The sequence below is a fragment of the Sycon ciliatum genome, chromosome 4 (assembly GCF_964019385.1).
Source record: "Sycon ciliatum chromosome 4, ocSycCili1.1, whole genome shotgun sequence".
NCBI lineage: Eukaryota > Metazoa > Porifera > Calcarea > Leucosolenida > Sycettidae > Sycon > Sycon ciliatum.
In genome coordinates this window covers 26833904-26845379 of record NC_088646.1, presented here as the reverse complement: position 1 = coordinate 26845379, position 11476 = coordinate 26833904, and the positions used below count along the sequence as shown (strand labels likewise).

The following is an 11476-nucleotide window of genomic DNA, read 5'->3' as shown; positions in this document are numbered from 1 at the left end:
GTGAGTAGATCATTCTACAACAAATATTTTTCCCGCCGAACGAAACTGGTCACGTCATTTCTTAGCTGATCTGACGCAATCGTCCAGGTGATTCCATGGTAGCAAGATTAGAGGGCAGAGGGTAGATCTACAATGTCATACAATAAAATCTGGTAATTGTTTGTCAGGCATTTGGTATCACAGTTTGCTCTGCTGACTAACTTCAGTCACTTTCTCCCCCTTTCTGAAGATCTCTTCCAACTTTGGCTTGTTGTAGTTGTGTAGCCTTGTATCCCTAGAACAGAAGCGGACGTTGACTTGGTAGTGAACAGTTTTTCAAACAATAGAATGGAAATCCCACAGGGCGAGAAAGTATTGCTAGTATGGGCTGGCTGTCCCGAGCAGTCTCTGCTGGCTGCCGTGGAGGAGCTGAAGCAGAAAGTAGGCGCGGGCGGAGATGTGTCTCTGGAGAATGCTGAGCGCTTGGAGTTCGGTATGTTTTGTAACTAATGCAAGCGGAGGCAAAAAAATGGCGAAACTATTATCCACACGTACTGTTACATAGAAGAATGCGAAGAATGTTACATGCACGTAGAGAATCAATGGTACATTGCATCAATTTCCTATTGCTTTACCCACGTTGCTTCTCCTGGACTACACGCACACGTACACGTACATGTGATACAATGCCTGTGGAGTAACTCCGCCGGCGAACCCACAACTCACAAACCGTGCACCAGGCATTGTGGGGAGTAAGATTGCTGCAAGTCTGAAGACAAGAGCCTAGGATTCAGACTAACTTGGCGTACATGACCGTACACGCTGGTGTGGCGCATAGATAAAAAAAAGCCAGCCTCATGCCAAAGCAAGGGCTCCCAGGGTACAAGCGGGCGTATGGTTCAAACAACACGAAGATGAATGTACTAACTGAAGGGCACTTTGTTATGCATGTAGGTACAGGCATCGATTGCACTACTTCGACATCGCATTTAAACACCACTTCGATCGGTAGTGGATTGTTTCTCACTCTAGCCTGTGTGTTCTTTGTGTGCGCACTCTACACTCTAGCCATGCATACAGGACGTAGAGAAGTGATGCGGTGTGCTCTAGCCAGCAAGGTTTTGCATTTGAACATGTCTTGTGTTTGCTTAGGTGCTCAGCGTGCATCGAGTTATGGTGTAGTGTTGGCGGGTGTAGTACCACCATGCGCTGTGATACACAGCGATGCCATGCTAGAAGAGCTATCACGGGTAGTGAGTACTGGTGGTCAGTTAGTGCTGCGTGAGCCCACTTGTCCCGTAGGTAAGTGTGCTACAATCATGTGTGCATGTGTGTGTGTGCGTGCGTGCGTGTGTGTGTGTGTGTGTGTGTGTGCACGTGTGTGTGTATGTGTGTGCGTGCGCGCACGTGTGCGTGTGTGTGTATGCGTGTGTGTGCATATGTGTCCTGAATACTGAATACTGTGAATAGTGAGAAGGTTTTGCTATAGGTCTGTGGGTTTTTTTGTAGTCCGTACATGTATCCTCCTGTACTAGCTCTAAAGCTGACGCAAAGCCGTATGAACTGATGACATGTAGGAAGACTTGCATTCCCAGTCATCTGAGCTCAGTAAAATTACTTCCTTAGATATCCATATGCACCGGTCCGGTTGGTCAGGTTATTACCGGACCAACGTTTCAGCCACCAGCACCATCATGTTTCCTACTGTGGTGGGCAGGTGTACCTGCCATACCATACACAAAGTATGAACGGCCATGGTACTACCGGACCAATCAAAAACTGCTTCCGGCGGTCCTGATATGCACGGTGTGTATTGATAGTACATGTGTTCACGTTTGTATATCGATTGTGTTTCTGTTGAAGGTCATGTGACGAACATGCGGTCTCCGGAAAAGCTACATTCTGCTCTGGTCCTGTCTGGCTTTACCAATGTCTCACAAGTAAGGTTTAATGTGCTTATGCGTGGTGTGTGTGTGTGTGCGTGTGCGCACGTGTGTGTGTGTGTGTGTGCGCGTGTGTGTGTGTGTGTGTGTGTGTGTGTGTGTGTGTGTGCGTGCGTGCATGTACGTGTGTGTGTGTGTACATGTGTGTGTGTACATGTGTGTGTGTACATGTGTGTGTGTACATGTGTGTGTGTACATGTGTGTGTGTACATGTGTGTGTGTGTACATGTGTGTGTGTGTACATGTGTGTGTGTGTACATGTGTGTGTGTACATGTGTGTGTGTGTGTGTGCGCGCGCGCATGCGTGCGTGCGTGCACCTTTTCTGTGCCGTGTCCTCACCTACTTACTGGCAAGTTATTGCGGCGTGGTGAACCCATAAATTGGGTCATTTCTATGGTCACCCAGAGTCTAGGCATTTCTTGGAGTGTCGACCATCAGGGTGGTTCAATAACCAATCGAGTCATGTAACCAAGTTTCCTTTTTAACCTCTCCCTTCCCCTCTCATGGGGGACCCATGTGGCCAGTTTTTGGCAGCGAGCAAGTACAAGTCTGTCTGTCTATCTAGCTGTCTGTCTGTCTGTCTGTCTGTCTGTCTGTCTGTCTGTCTGTCTGTCTGTCTGTCTGTCTGTCTGTCTGTCTGTCTCTGTCTATCTATCTATCTGTGTCTGTCGGTCTGGTGGCCTTGTACTCGTCACGTATGGTGCGCGTACAGCCTAATTTGTCACACTTTCCAACCGTACTGCTGCTGCTCCTGGTCTGTTCTGGTGTGTAGCCTGCAGCTGTTCAACAATCTGCTGAGGATCGTGCACAACTATGTGCGGCGTTAGCAGAGCAGCGTGGTGTGTCGGCTGAACTGGCACAGACAGTTACTTTGACAGAGGTAGGATTTACTTTACATGTTGTATTGGTGATAGTAACATTCCTCTTCTCTGCTTTCACTCGGAATAGGTTTGTCTTGCTGCTGCTGCTGGTGAATCTTGTGTCATGTGAGCTTTGGCAATAATCACTTCTTTGCAACTATTATCATATTGTTCTAAGTCTGCCGGCATTCAAGACAAATGGACGGGTGTAGTGGAGTTTTTTTCCTTTTTTTAATACTTTGGGACTAAAGACTCCTCTAGGCAAGTCCAGTGCACTTTGTAGTATGATGTGTTGCTTTCCTTGTCCTCTTAGCCTGGACAACCGTTGCAGCTGCTTTAGTACGGGATGAGCAAAGAATAGGACCATGCCATGTTATATGTCTCATGTGGCTCAGTTGTCTGGTGCTTGCTTGGCAAGAAGCACAGAGTAACAACAACTTCTGAGTGGGTCTGTTCTTCTTCCCTTTGTGTCGATTTCTGTAATGTGCTTGATCGGTTCTGACTGCTGCTGTGGTTGGCATTCCGCGCAGGTTCGTGCCCAACGTCCAGCCTATGAAGTTGGTGCTAGCTCTGCCCTGCCATTGTCTTTCGCTAAGAAAGGTATGGTTTGTATTGCATGCAGGCTGCGCTATCTCATGTACATAACTGTATTGCAATGTGGAATATTGAAACTTGATGCTTCCATCATGATAAACTGGACCAGCTGCGCTGAATCCTTTCACAAAGACTTTATTTGATTGAAACAAACAAATCAAAGATTAATTAGGGTATGATAATAAAACTATGATTGACAAAGAGGGAAATTTTTCTATGGTCTTTTGGAAAGTGAAAAGCAATGATGAAAATACATGTACTTTGGAACTAATTTCCGTATTATTCTCATCGGGAAGCTACATTGTACTGAAGAATGCTAGTGTAGATTATACAGAGTTGTCTGCACTTTTTTTTATTACTGCACTGTCGGTAGTCCGTACGCTGTATCATGCTTATAGTTGCATCTATTTCTGTGTGCTCACAGCTACGAACGGAACAAGCACTGAACCTCAAGGCAACGTAGCATCAGTATGGAAGCTGTCAGCTAACGATCTCGGAGACGATGACATCGTAAGAACTCTTCTAACCTGCTTTCCTAAAAATATGCAGGTCTTTTTTTGGATGTTATGGAAAGTGGTTGGACTGAAGAATTGCTGTGCGCCTGGCTCTGACATGGAGGTCCTCTCAAACCTCTCTTATCCGGATATCTCATATATGGACATGTTTCTCTACGGGGCACCTTCGGCTCGAGCTGCTTATCTAGGAATGCTTCGATTTCGGGTTTATTCCAATCGCGTGCACGCACATGCTCAGTTTACTAGTACACAACACTCTGCTAAAACTCTGAGAGTGTATTCATATGCATGCAGCCTTTCCCAGGCTGGTCTTTGTTGTGTTGCAGTGCTGCGTATCATGTCTGCTTTGGCCATATTGCTGTATGTAGGAACTCATGGACGAGGACGATTTACTTGACGAAAGTGATAAGGCCAAACCTGATCCATCAACCCTAAGAGGTAAGGGGATGCCGCCACTACACTGTACACTTACTTGTAGTAGTATGAATTTATAGGGAGACGCCTGTGAGCTAGACCAACGTTTCACTGCCTTCAGCACCTCAGGAGCAATCTTATGGAAGTGAGCAACCATCCTACATGTGTTGAGTCTACTACACAGCAAGTTCATCGTGCAGTTGCGCAGGAGAGCATGAATCAAAACAAATCCTCAGGGAGGAGAGAGAGAGAGACTCAAACACCATCCTAAACAGAAATGAGCAAATTTATAAAAAATAAAAAGGACCAAAGAACTACAAGTTACGCTATAGTTACTGAGTATTGTCCACTTCCTTGGTCCTTTTTATTTTTTATACATTTATCCTTGGCTCTCCATCAGAGTCCAGAAATGAGCAAGCACAGCCCGAATGGTAAACAAACCTGTTGACTGGGCCTCTTAAACAAACGCGTGTAGAATAACACACCCATTTGTTCTCCATGTTGAATTTGTTGTTGTAACTCTGCAGTCTGCGGTACAACTGGAAAGCGGAAAGCATGCAAGGATTGGTAGGTTCATACGAATAAACGGCCCTGAGCTTGATCGCGTGTGTGTGTGTGTGTGTGTGTGTGTGTGCGTGCGTGGGTGCACACATGTATCTGTGTGTGTGTGTGTGTGTGTGTGCGCGTGTGCGCACGCGTGCATGTGTGTGTGTATGTGTGTGTGTGTGTTGTATTTTCACCCACTGTTTTTTTTCTTCTCTTTTCTGGTTCCGCTTTACAATGTACCGTTCGCCTTGCTGATTTGACTGTCCTCATTCTATGCAGTTCATGTGGACTGGCGGAAGAACTAGCGGGAGAGAAGCAGAGCGCCTCAAAGCCAACGTCTGCCTGCGGAAGTGTATGTATTCATAGCCGTATGCTTCAGTTTAGTTTGCTTCCTACCAGCTGTCTCTCTGCAGCGCTTAGACTGCGCGTATTTCAAGGAAACAGAATTTGTTGTCGCACTATCTGACTGTATTGTGATCTCGTTACCTTGGTGGACTGTTAGTCACAACTCGTAACATTTAGTCCTTTCTCTTTGACGACTTGCATGTATACAAGGTTGTGTATTTTGTGAACATGATCACCGTGTGGGGAATATTCTTTAAATCCATGTTCCCTATTGTTATCTTTCATGTTGTTGTTCTCTTGATGTGTGCAAACTCTCGAAATTATGCTGATCTCAATGTTGTTTCTGTGTATGATGTGTCTGCACGTTCAGTGTTATCTAGGTGATGCATTCCGCTGCGCTAGCTGTCCGTACTTGGGCATGCCTGCGTTCAAACCGGGGGATCAAGTGCGTCTATCTGATCGCCAGCTGAAGGCCGACGCATAGTTTCACAACCGAAAAGACGATAATTATCTCCAACTTCTTGTCAACTGCTACCGACGTGTACCTGCAGTACATATGCCTTTGTGTTGTCTCAGCTCTTTGGGCATGTTTTCCTTAGTACTTTTTATCATCTCATAACTCCTATTTCTGAAACTAAATTACTTCCTCTTGGACAGCGCATGATCGTTGTTTTTCTCCACTAGATAAAGCTGTGAGATAAGCTGTGCGATAAAAGATAATGAACATGATTGCAGTGTGCAACACCTGGTGCATGTCTGTACTCTGTAGTACTACTGCACATGCACTGGGTGTGTGTGACTGTGGGTGTCCTGCTTTGGCGTTGTGCTGCAGTTGGTCAGCTTACTACAATACAACAGTATCTGCTGACTGTCTACTAGTCCTGAGTGCATGACTGTAGAACTAGCAGGCTGATATGTTGCAAGAATGATGAGTGGTATGATGTCTGGTAGATTTTCCAGCAGGAAAGAAAAAGGAAAGATACATGATTGACTGAGTCTATGTCCATGGCACGAGAAAGTGGGGTGAGTCCTACAACAGACTGGTCAGTACACATGTTGCATGTCGCCTCGGTGGAGGGATACGCTACTGAGCGCTGGACTGCTTATAGTAACAACTACGTCTACAGACAGTGTAGTTTTTTTTCGATCGAAAACAAACAATTTTTTACAGAGTTTTATCAATTTTTGTAGGCACATTTTGAACAATTTGAATTTGGATTGTGTGTGATAATATTAATGATTATCATTCTGAGGGCAAGTGGTGCTTTATTGTGATCTTGCATTCTTGGCTCGCTTGGCTTCTAGCTGCCCTGTGGAGCGATAGGTCAGCATTGAAAACCATTGTTGATAAGAATGAGGTTATTTCTTGCTTGCGACTGTCGAATATCTGGTCCACTGCTAGTCACTGGGGGACAGTAGGCTTTGACTTGGTCATCATCAATAGTGTTGTAGATCCGCCGAGTATCCCATATCGAATCCTCCAAAGGACATTCACCATTGGAAAGAAATAGTAGTGTTTGTTGCGTCAGCTGACTGAAGTACAGTAATGTGGAATGGATCCAGAGGAACACAAATGCACCAGCTCAGACGAGGTATGAATTTGGAGAAAATCAATTACAACTGTCAATTACTATCAATCAAATCAATTATCTCCGATCCTAATGATTGATTTGATACCTAAAACGTCCACCGAATTTTTATGGAGAATTAATTAAAAAGGCAAGTAGTAAAATGGCAATAAATAAGATCAATTGTGCACTCATAACAGCAGCAAAAAATGAAACTTTTTCATTTTTGCTGTTGTTATGAGTGCACAATTGATCTTATTTATTGCCATTTACGACTATTGTCTCCTCGTCGATTGCTGCAAGTAGTAAAGAGGTAAATTTTGCTAGAATTATTGGAAAACTTTGCCCCGGAACTGTGGAAAAGGAATGCATGAAATAAACTTTGTTCTTCTATTATATTTTCCTGTCCTTACTTTTCAGTAGCATGCTTGGCTCAGAAAATCTGTGGAGCGTGTGCAGGTTGTCTGTATCGCTGTCGACTAGTCCAAGAGTGCATTAATTTTGTAATTTTTTTTCGAAATAATTGCTAGTACATGTACCGTAAAGTACCGCCAGAGCGCCCCGTCTCACGAGAGCGCCCCACCTTGATTTTACAGCCAAGGGAAGAAAATCGTATGGCAGAATGCTACTAAGTTTGTACGGTGTGAGAACCTTCGTGTACTAAGGTCACACTTGGTTTGTTTTTTATGTGGAGCTTGGAGGTAAACTGGGTACGGATTGACTGCACAATGTGCAATGTGTGTACATGGTCCGTGTCGTATGACCTACAGACAGGAAACCACCTCCACAAGGAGGCGACGAAAGGACGAGATGGTGGGGCGCTCTGGCGATACTTTTACAGTACATGTACAAGACAATCAACAGCGCTAGCCACACACACACACACACACACACACACACACACACACACGCACACACACACGCACACACACACACGCACACATGCACACACACACGCACACACACACACACACACACACACACACACGCACACTTGTACTTGTTGCTCACTGCCAAAACTGGTCACGTGGGTCTCCCCGGGAGAGGGGAGAGAGACTCAAAAGGAATCTTGGAAAGATGACTCAATTGGCTATTGAACCGCCCAACGGCCGACACCCCCTGAAATCCCCAAAACTCTGGGTGGACTTATTTATTTTTATTTATTTATTTATTACAGCATCTCATAGCACAGTGAGAACACCGGCCAATACAAAGAGAGAGGGTGTTAGCCAACCACGGCAAGGCAGGGAGAAGGGGAGGAGAAGAAAAAGGAACCGGCATGGATAAGCAGTGATTGCAACCAAATCAGAAACACAAAATCAAAATCAAGGCGCGACAAGGCTCTTAAAAAGGCGGAGAGAAGAAAGGTCCTTAGCTTCTTGGGGAAGTGCCAGCCACGCAGAGTACGCAATAAAAAAGGGAGAGTGAAGTAGAAAGGAGGACTTAGGTTTCGGAAGGGAAAGGGAGTTTCTCGTGCTACGGGAAGAGAACCAGTTGAAACAGTGGAGGTGAGGTGGACACAGATTGAGTTTGAGAGAATGGATAAGGGTGACAAGATGTGAATTACGTCTCTTAGACAAAGGGGAAGTGTCAGCAAGGGCATAAAGGGTGGAAGATGGAAGCATGCGGGGTTTTCGGAGGAGGATTTTGAGGACTTTTTTGTGTTGAATCTCGAGCTTGGCAGCACGGGTTGTGGAAATTCCAGCCCAAGCAGTATCTGCATAATCAAAAATGGGGCGTAAGTAAGCTGAGTAAAAGAGGAGTTTACAAGAGATTGGGAGATGATAACAGTGAGAAGAGAGAATTCCTAACGATGAACTTGATCGTTTACATATGTAATCGATGTGGGGTTCCCATGAAAGATTAGAGTCAATGAAAATGCCAAGATGCTTATGGCTGGAGACTATGTCTATAGGCTGGGGGAAAGTGGGATGGAGGAGGGGCGGAACATCGGGCTGAGAAGGAAAGAGCATGATTTTAGTTTTAGACAGATTGGGCGATAACCGCCAAGACGACATCCAGGAAATAACTCTTTGAATCCCGTTAGCTAGGTTACTCATCAGGCCAGTGATGTTAGGAGATGCCCGTAGGAGCGTTGTGTCGTCTGCGAACAGTGATGTGCCCGGGGCAGCTGCGGGCAGATCATTGACGTATAAAATAAAAAGAAGGGGGCCGAGGATGGAACCCTGGGGAACTCCGGATAGTACTGTTGTGTCGGCCGAGGACGTCCCATGTACCGTGACGTACTGCGTTCGCCCAGTTAGGTAAGATGTCAGCCATAGCAGGGGATTGCCGTCTACAGTAAATGATCCACGAAGCTTGGCCAAAAGCCCCCGGTGCCAGACGGTATCGAAGGCCTTGGCAAGATCGAAAAAACAAATCCCGACTAGATCTCCAGCATCCCGATGTCGACACACTAATTGCACTAGGCGCGTCAGCTGGAGGGTGGTAGAATCGCCTCTGCGAAATCCGGACTGAGCTGAACTCAAACGTGACGAGACATGACAGTACAATTGGTCGTAGAAAACGCGCTCACAGAGTTTGGAAACACAGGACAGTAGAGATATCGGACGGTAGTTTGATGCTTCGTGGCGGGACCCTTTCTTGTAGATCGGTATAACATTAGCTGTTTTCCATGCAGAGGGAAAACGACCAGTGCGGAATGATAGGTTGAAAATCAGACATAATGGGTATGCTATTGAGGGCGCAAGGGACTTTAATACCAGATTAGTGATGCCGTCTGGGCCCGGAGCCTTGTCAGACGGGAGCTTTCGAATGTAACGTCGAATGGCAGCAGTCGTAGTAAAGACAGATGTGAGACGGTCAACCTCACCCGACTCCTCGGCAATGGGGGGAATGGGTAGAGAAGGGTCATCAGGCACGGCCACTGAGGCGAACTGAGAGTTCAATGCAGTGGCTTTAGCTGAAGAGGTAGTAGCCTGCTGCGTAGAACTAATGGTGAGTGTCGGGATGTCACGAGATACTTTATGATTTTTTAATTTGTTCACGAACTGAAACAGTGATGGGCGGTTTTTGTCCTGCAGCGTAGCTTGTACGGACCGAATGTATCCCCGGTATTTCAATCGAGTCAGACTCTTCACCAAGTTCCGTTGAGATCGATATACATGCATGTTAAGCTGGGTTGGGTATTTCTTACACACACTGTAGAAATCGTGCTTTGCCTTAATGGCGGCACGGAGGGGGGCATCAACCCAAGGTGGCTGACCTAAACGTCGGCATGAGGGGGAGAGTGGACGCCGGGAGAAGTACCCGAGGTGCTTCTCCATGGCCCTGCTAAGAATAGAGTGGAAAGACGAAAGAGCGTCATCCACGTGCGAGCTGCGGAGGTGACATTTCCAGTGGACATCAGCAAGTTCAGCATTCAGGTCTTCCCATACGCAACATGGCACCAACTTGAAATTGTAACCTGGGGTTGTAGGGGTAGATGTTGGGAGGAAGTGATGGTGTAGGGTTGGATTTTTGGACGTGGCAGGGAGACGGACTCGACAGATGAGCTGCACGTGGTCAGAGCTACCCAGTGGAGCGGCTGAATCAACGGAGAGGAACTGTTGGGGTGAATTTGTGACGATGAGGTCCAAGCAAGATGACCGGCCACTTGGGCTCCAGTGCGTAGGGAAGTTGACCAGTTGCTCTAATTCGAAGCACCTGAAGGCAGTTTCAAGGCACTGACCCACCGGGGTTGTCCGATCACCAGCCAACCAGCTCGAGTTATGGGCATTGAAGTCACCGGTGAGGAGTAGTGTGGATTCAGATAGATTAATTGACAGAAGGCAGTCTTCCAGACCATCAGAATAGGCCTGGATATCCGCCAGGGTACCACCAGGAGGTCGGTAGGTGGCGCAGACTATGAGTGGACGTTGGGGTGAGTTGGCTGTGCGAAGCTCAAGCCAGATGGCCTCCAAGCCCGGTTGCTGAAGATTCGCCAGAGGCTTCACCGATGTAAAGGAGCCATCTTTCACCAGTATGGCTACCCCACCATAACCTCTGGTAGGATTGGCTGATTGAATATTACAGGTGGGACGATCCCGTCGATGAACTGTGTAGCCTGCCAATGAGAAGAGGTTGGCAGGGGACAACCATGTTTCACACAAACATATTACCTCCGGAGAGTAGATGTTGCACATAACAGTGAGTTCCGCTACTTTGTTGACCACTGAGCGGCAGTTGAGGGAAAGGATGGTAAGGGCAGTATGGATGGGAGGATAAATGGGACGGGCCAGTGGATTCAGTGTTCCAGTAGTGTTGGGGAAGACAAGGTTACTTATAACATCATGCTGCATGGGTTCCACAGTGGGGCAAAAAGGTGGTGGCTGAGAGAGAGTGGGTGAAGTCATAGTTAGTTGTAGGAGGTAGCAATGCGGTCAGATGCGAATCGCCATTCTCGTACACGCAGGGTTTCTGGCCAAAAGTCGGCAGACATAGATCGTTCAAAGTCGGATTCCGGGAGAACCACGTGGGCAAAAGCCAGTCCGAAGTACTTCGTTTCCGAAACTGAGCATTTTATTACGGAGACTCCCCTGTCGCTACACCACTTCTCAATGCTCTCCGCAGAACATCCAGGGTGGACGTTTCCCACATAAAGGGCTTTGCATTTTGTTCTGGATGCCGCTCGTAGGGTTGCTGATTGTTTTGGTGGGTGCTGATAGTAGGATGTGACGGCAGTCTTAGATCCGGAGGAGTGTGCTGTGGA

The 11476-nt window shown here is 46.7% G+C and overlaps 2 protein-coding genes across 2 annotated transcripts in view; both read left to right on the top strand.

Annotated features, from left to right (window-relative positions):
• Positions 1-131: 131 nt before the first annotated feature.
• On the top strand, positions 132-5917 carry LOC135815352 (anamorsin homolog). Its single transcript, XM_065328632.1, has 10 exons — positions 132-472; positions 1132-1281; positions 1843-1919; positions 2696-2803; positions 3314-3383; positions 3802-3887; positions 4261-4330; positions 4834-4873; positions 5132-5204; positions 5568-5917. The coding sequence occupies exons 1-10, from the start codon at positions 328-330 to the stop codon at positions 5679-5681; spliced, it is 933 nt and encodes a 310-aa protein (XP_065184704.1). The 5' UTR covers positions 132-327; the 3' UTR covers positions 5682-5917.
• A 258-nt stretch (positions 5918-6175) lies between these two features.
• The window catches only part of LOC135815350 (CXXC-type zinc finger protein 1-like), an 18385-nt gene continuing 13084 nt past the window's right edge, over positions 6176-11476 (top strand). Inside the window, exon 1 of the mRNA XM_065328631.1 lies at positions 6176-6789. Coding sequence (XP_065184703.1) covers positions 6751-6789 — 39 coding nt within the window. The 5' untranslated portion in view covers positions 6176-6750. The remainder of the gene's footprint in view (positions 6790-11476) is intronic.

Coding starts and splice junctions, on each gene's coding strand:
- LOC135815352 (XM_065328632.1), top strand. CDS start 328: ATGGAAATCCCACAGGGCGAGAAAGTATTGCTAGTATGGGCTGGCTGT. Junction 473..1,131: donor TGCTGAGCGCTTGGAGTTCG/GTATGTTTTGTA, acceptor GTGTTTGCTTAG/GTGCTCAGCGTGCATCGAGT. Junction 1,282..1,842: donor TGAGCCCACTTGTCCCGTAG/GTAAGTGTGCTA, acceptor TTTCTGTTGAAG/GTCATGTGACGAACATGCGG.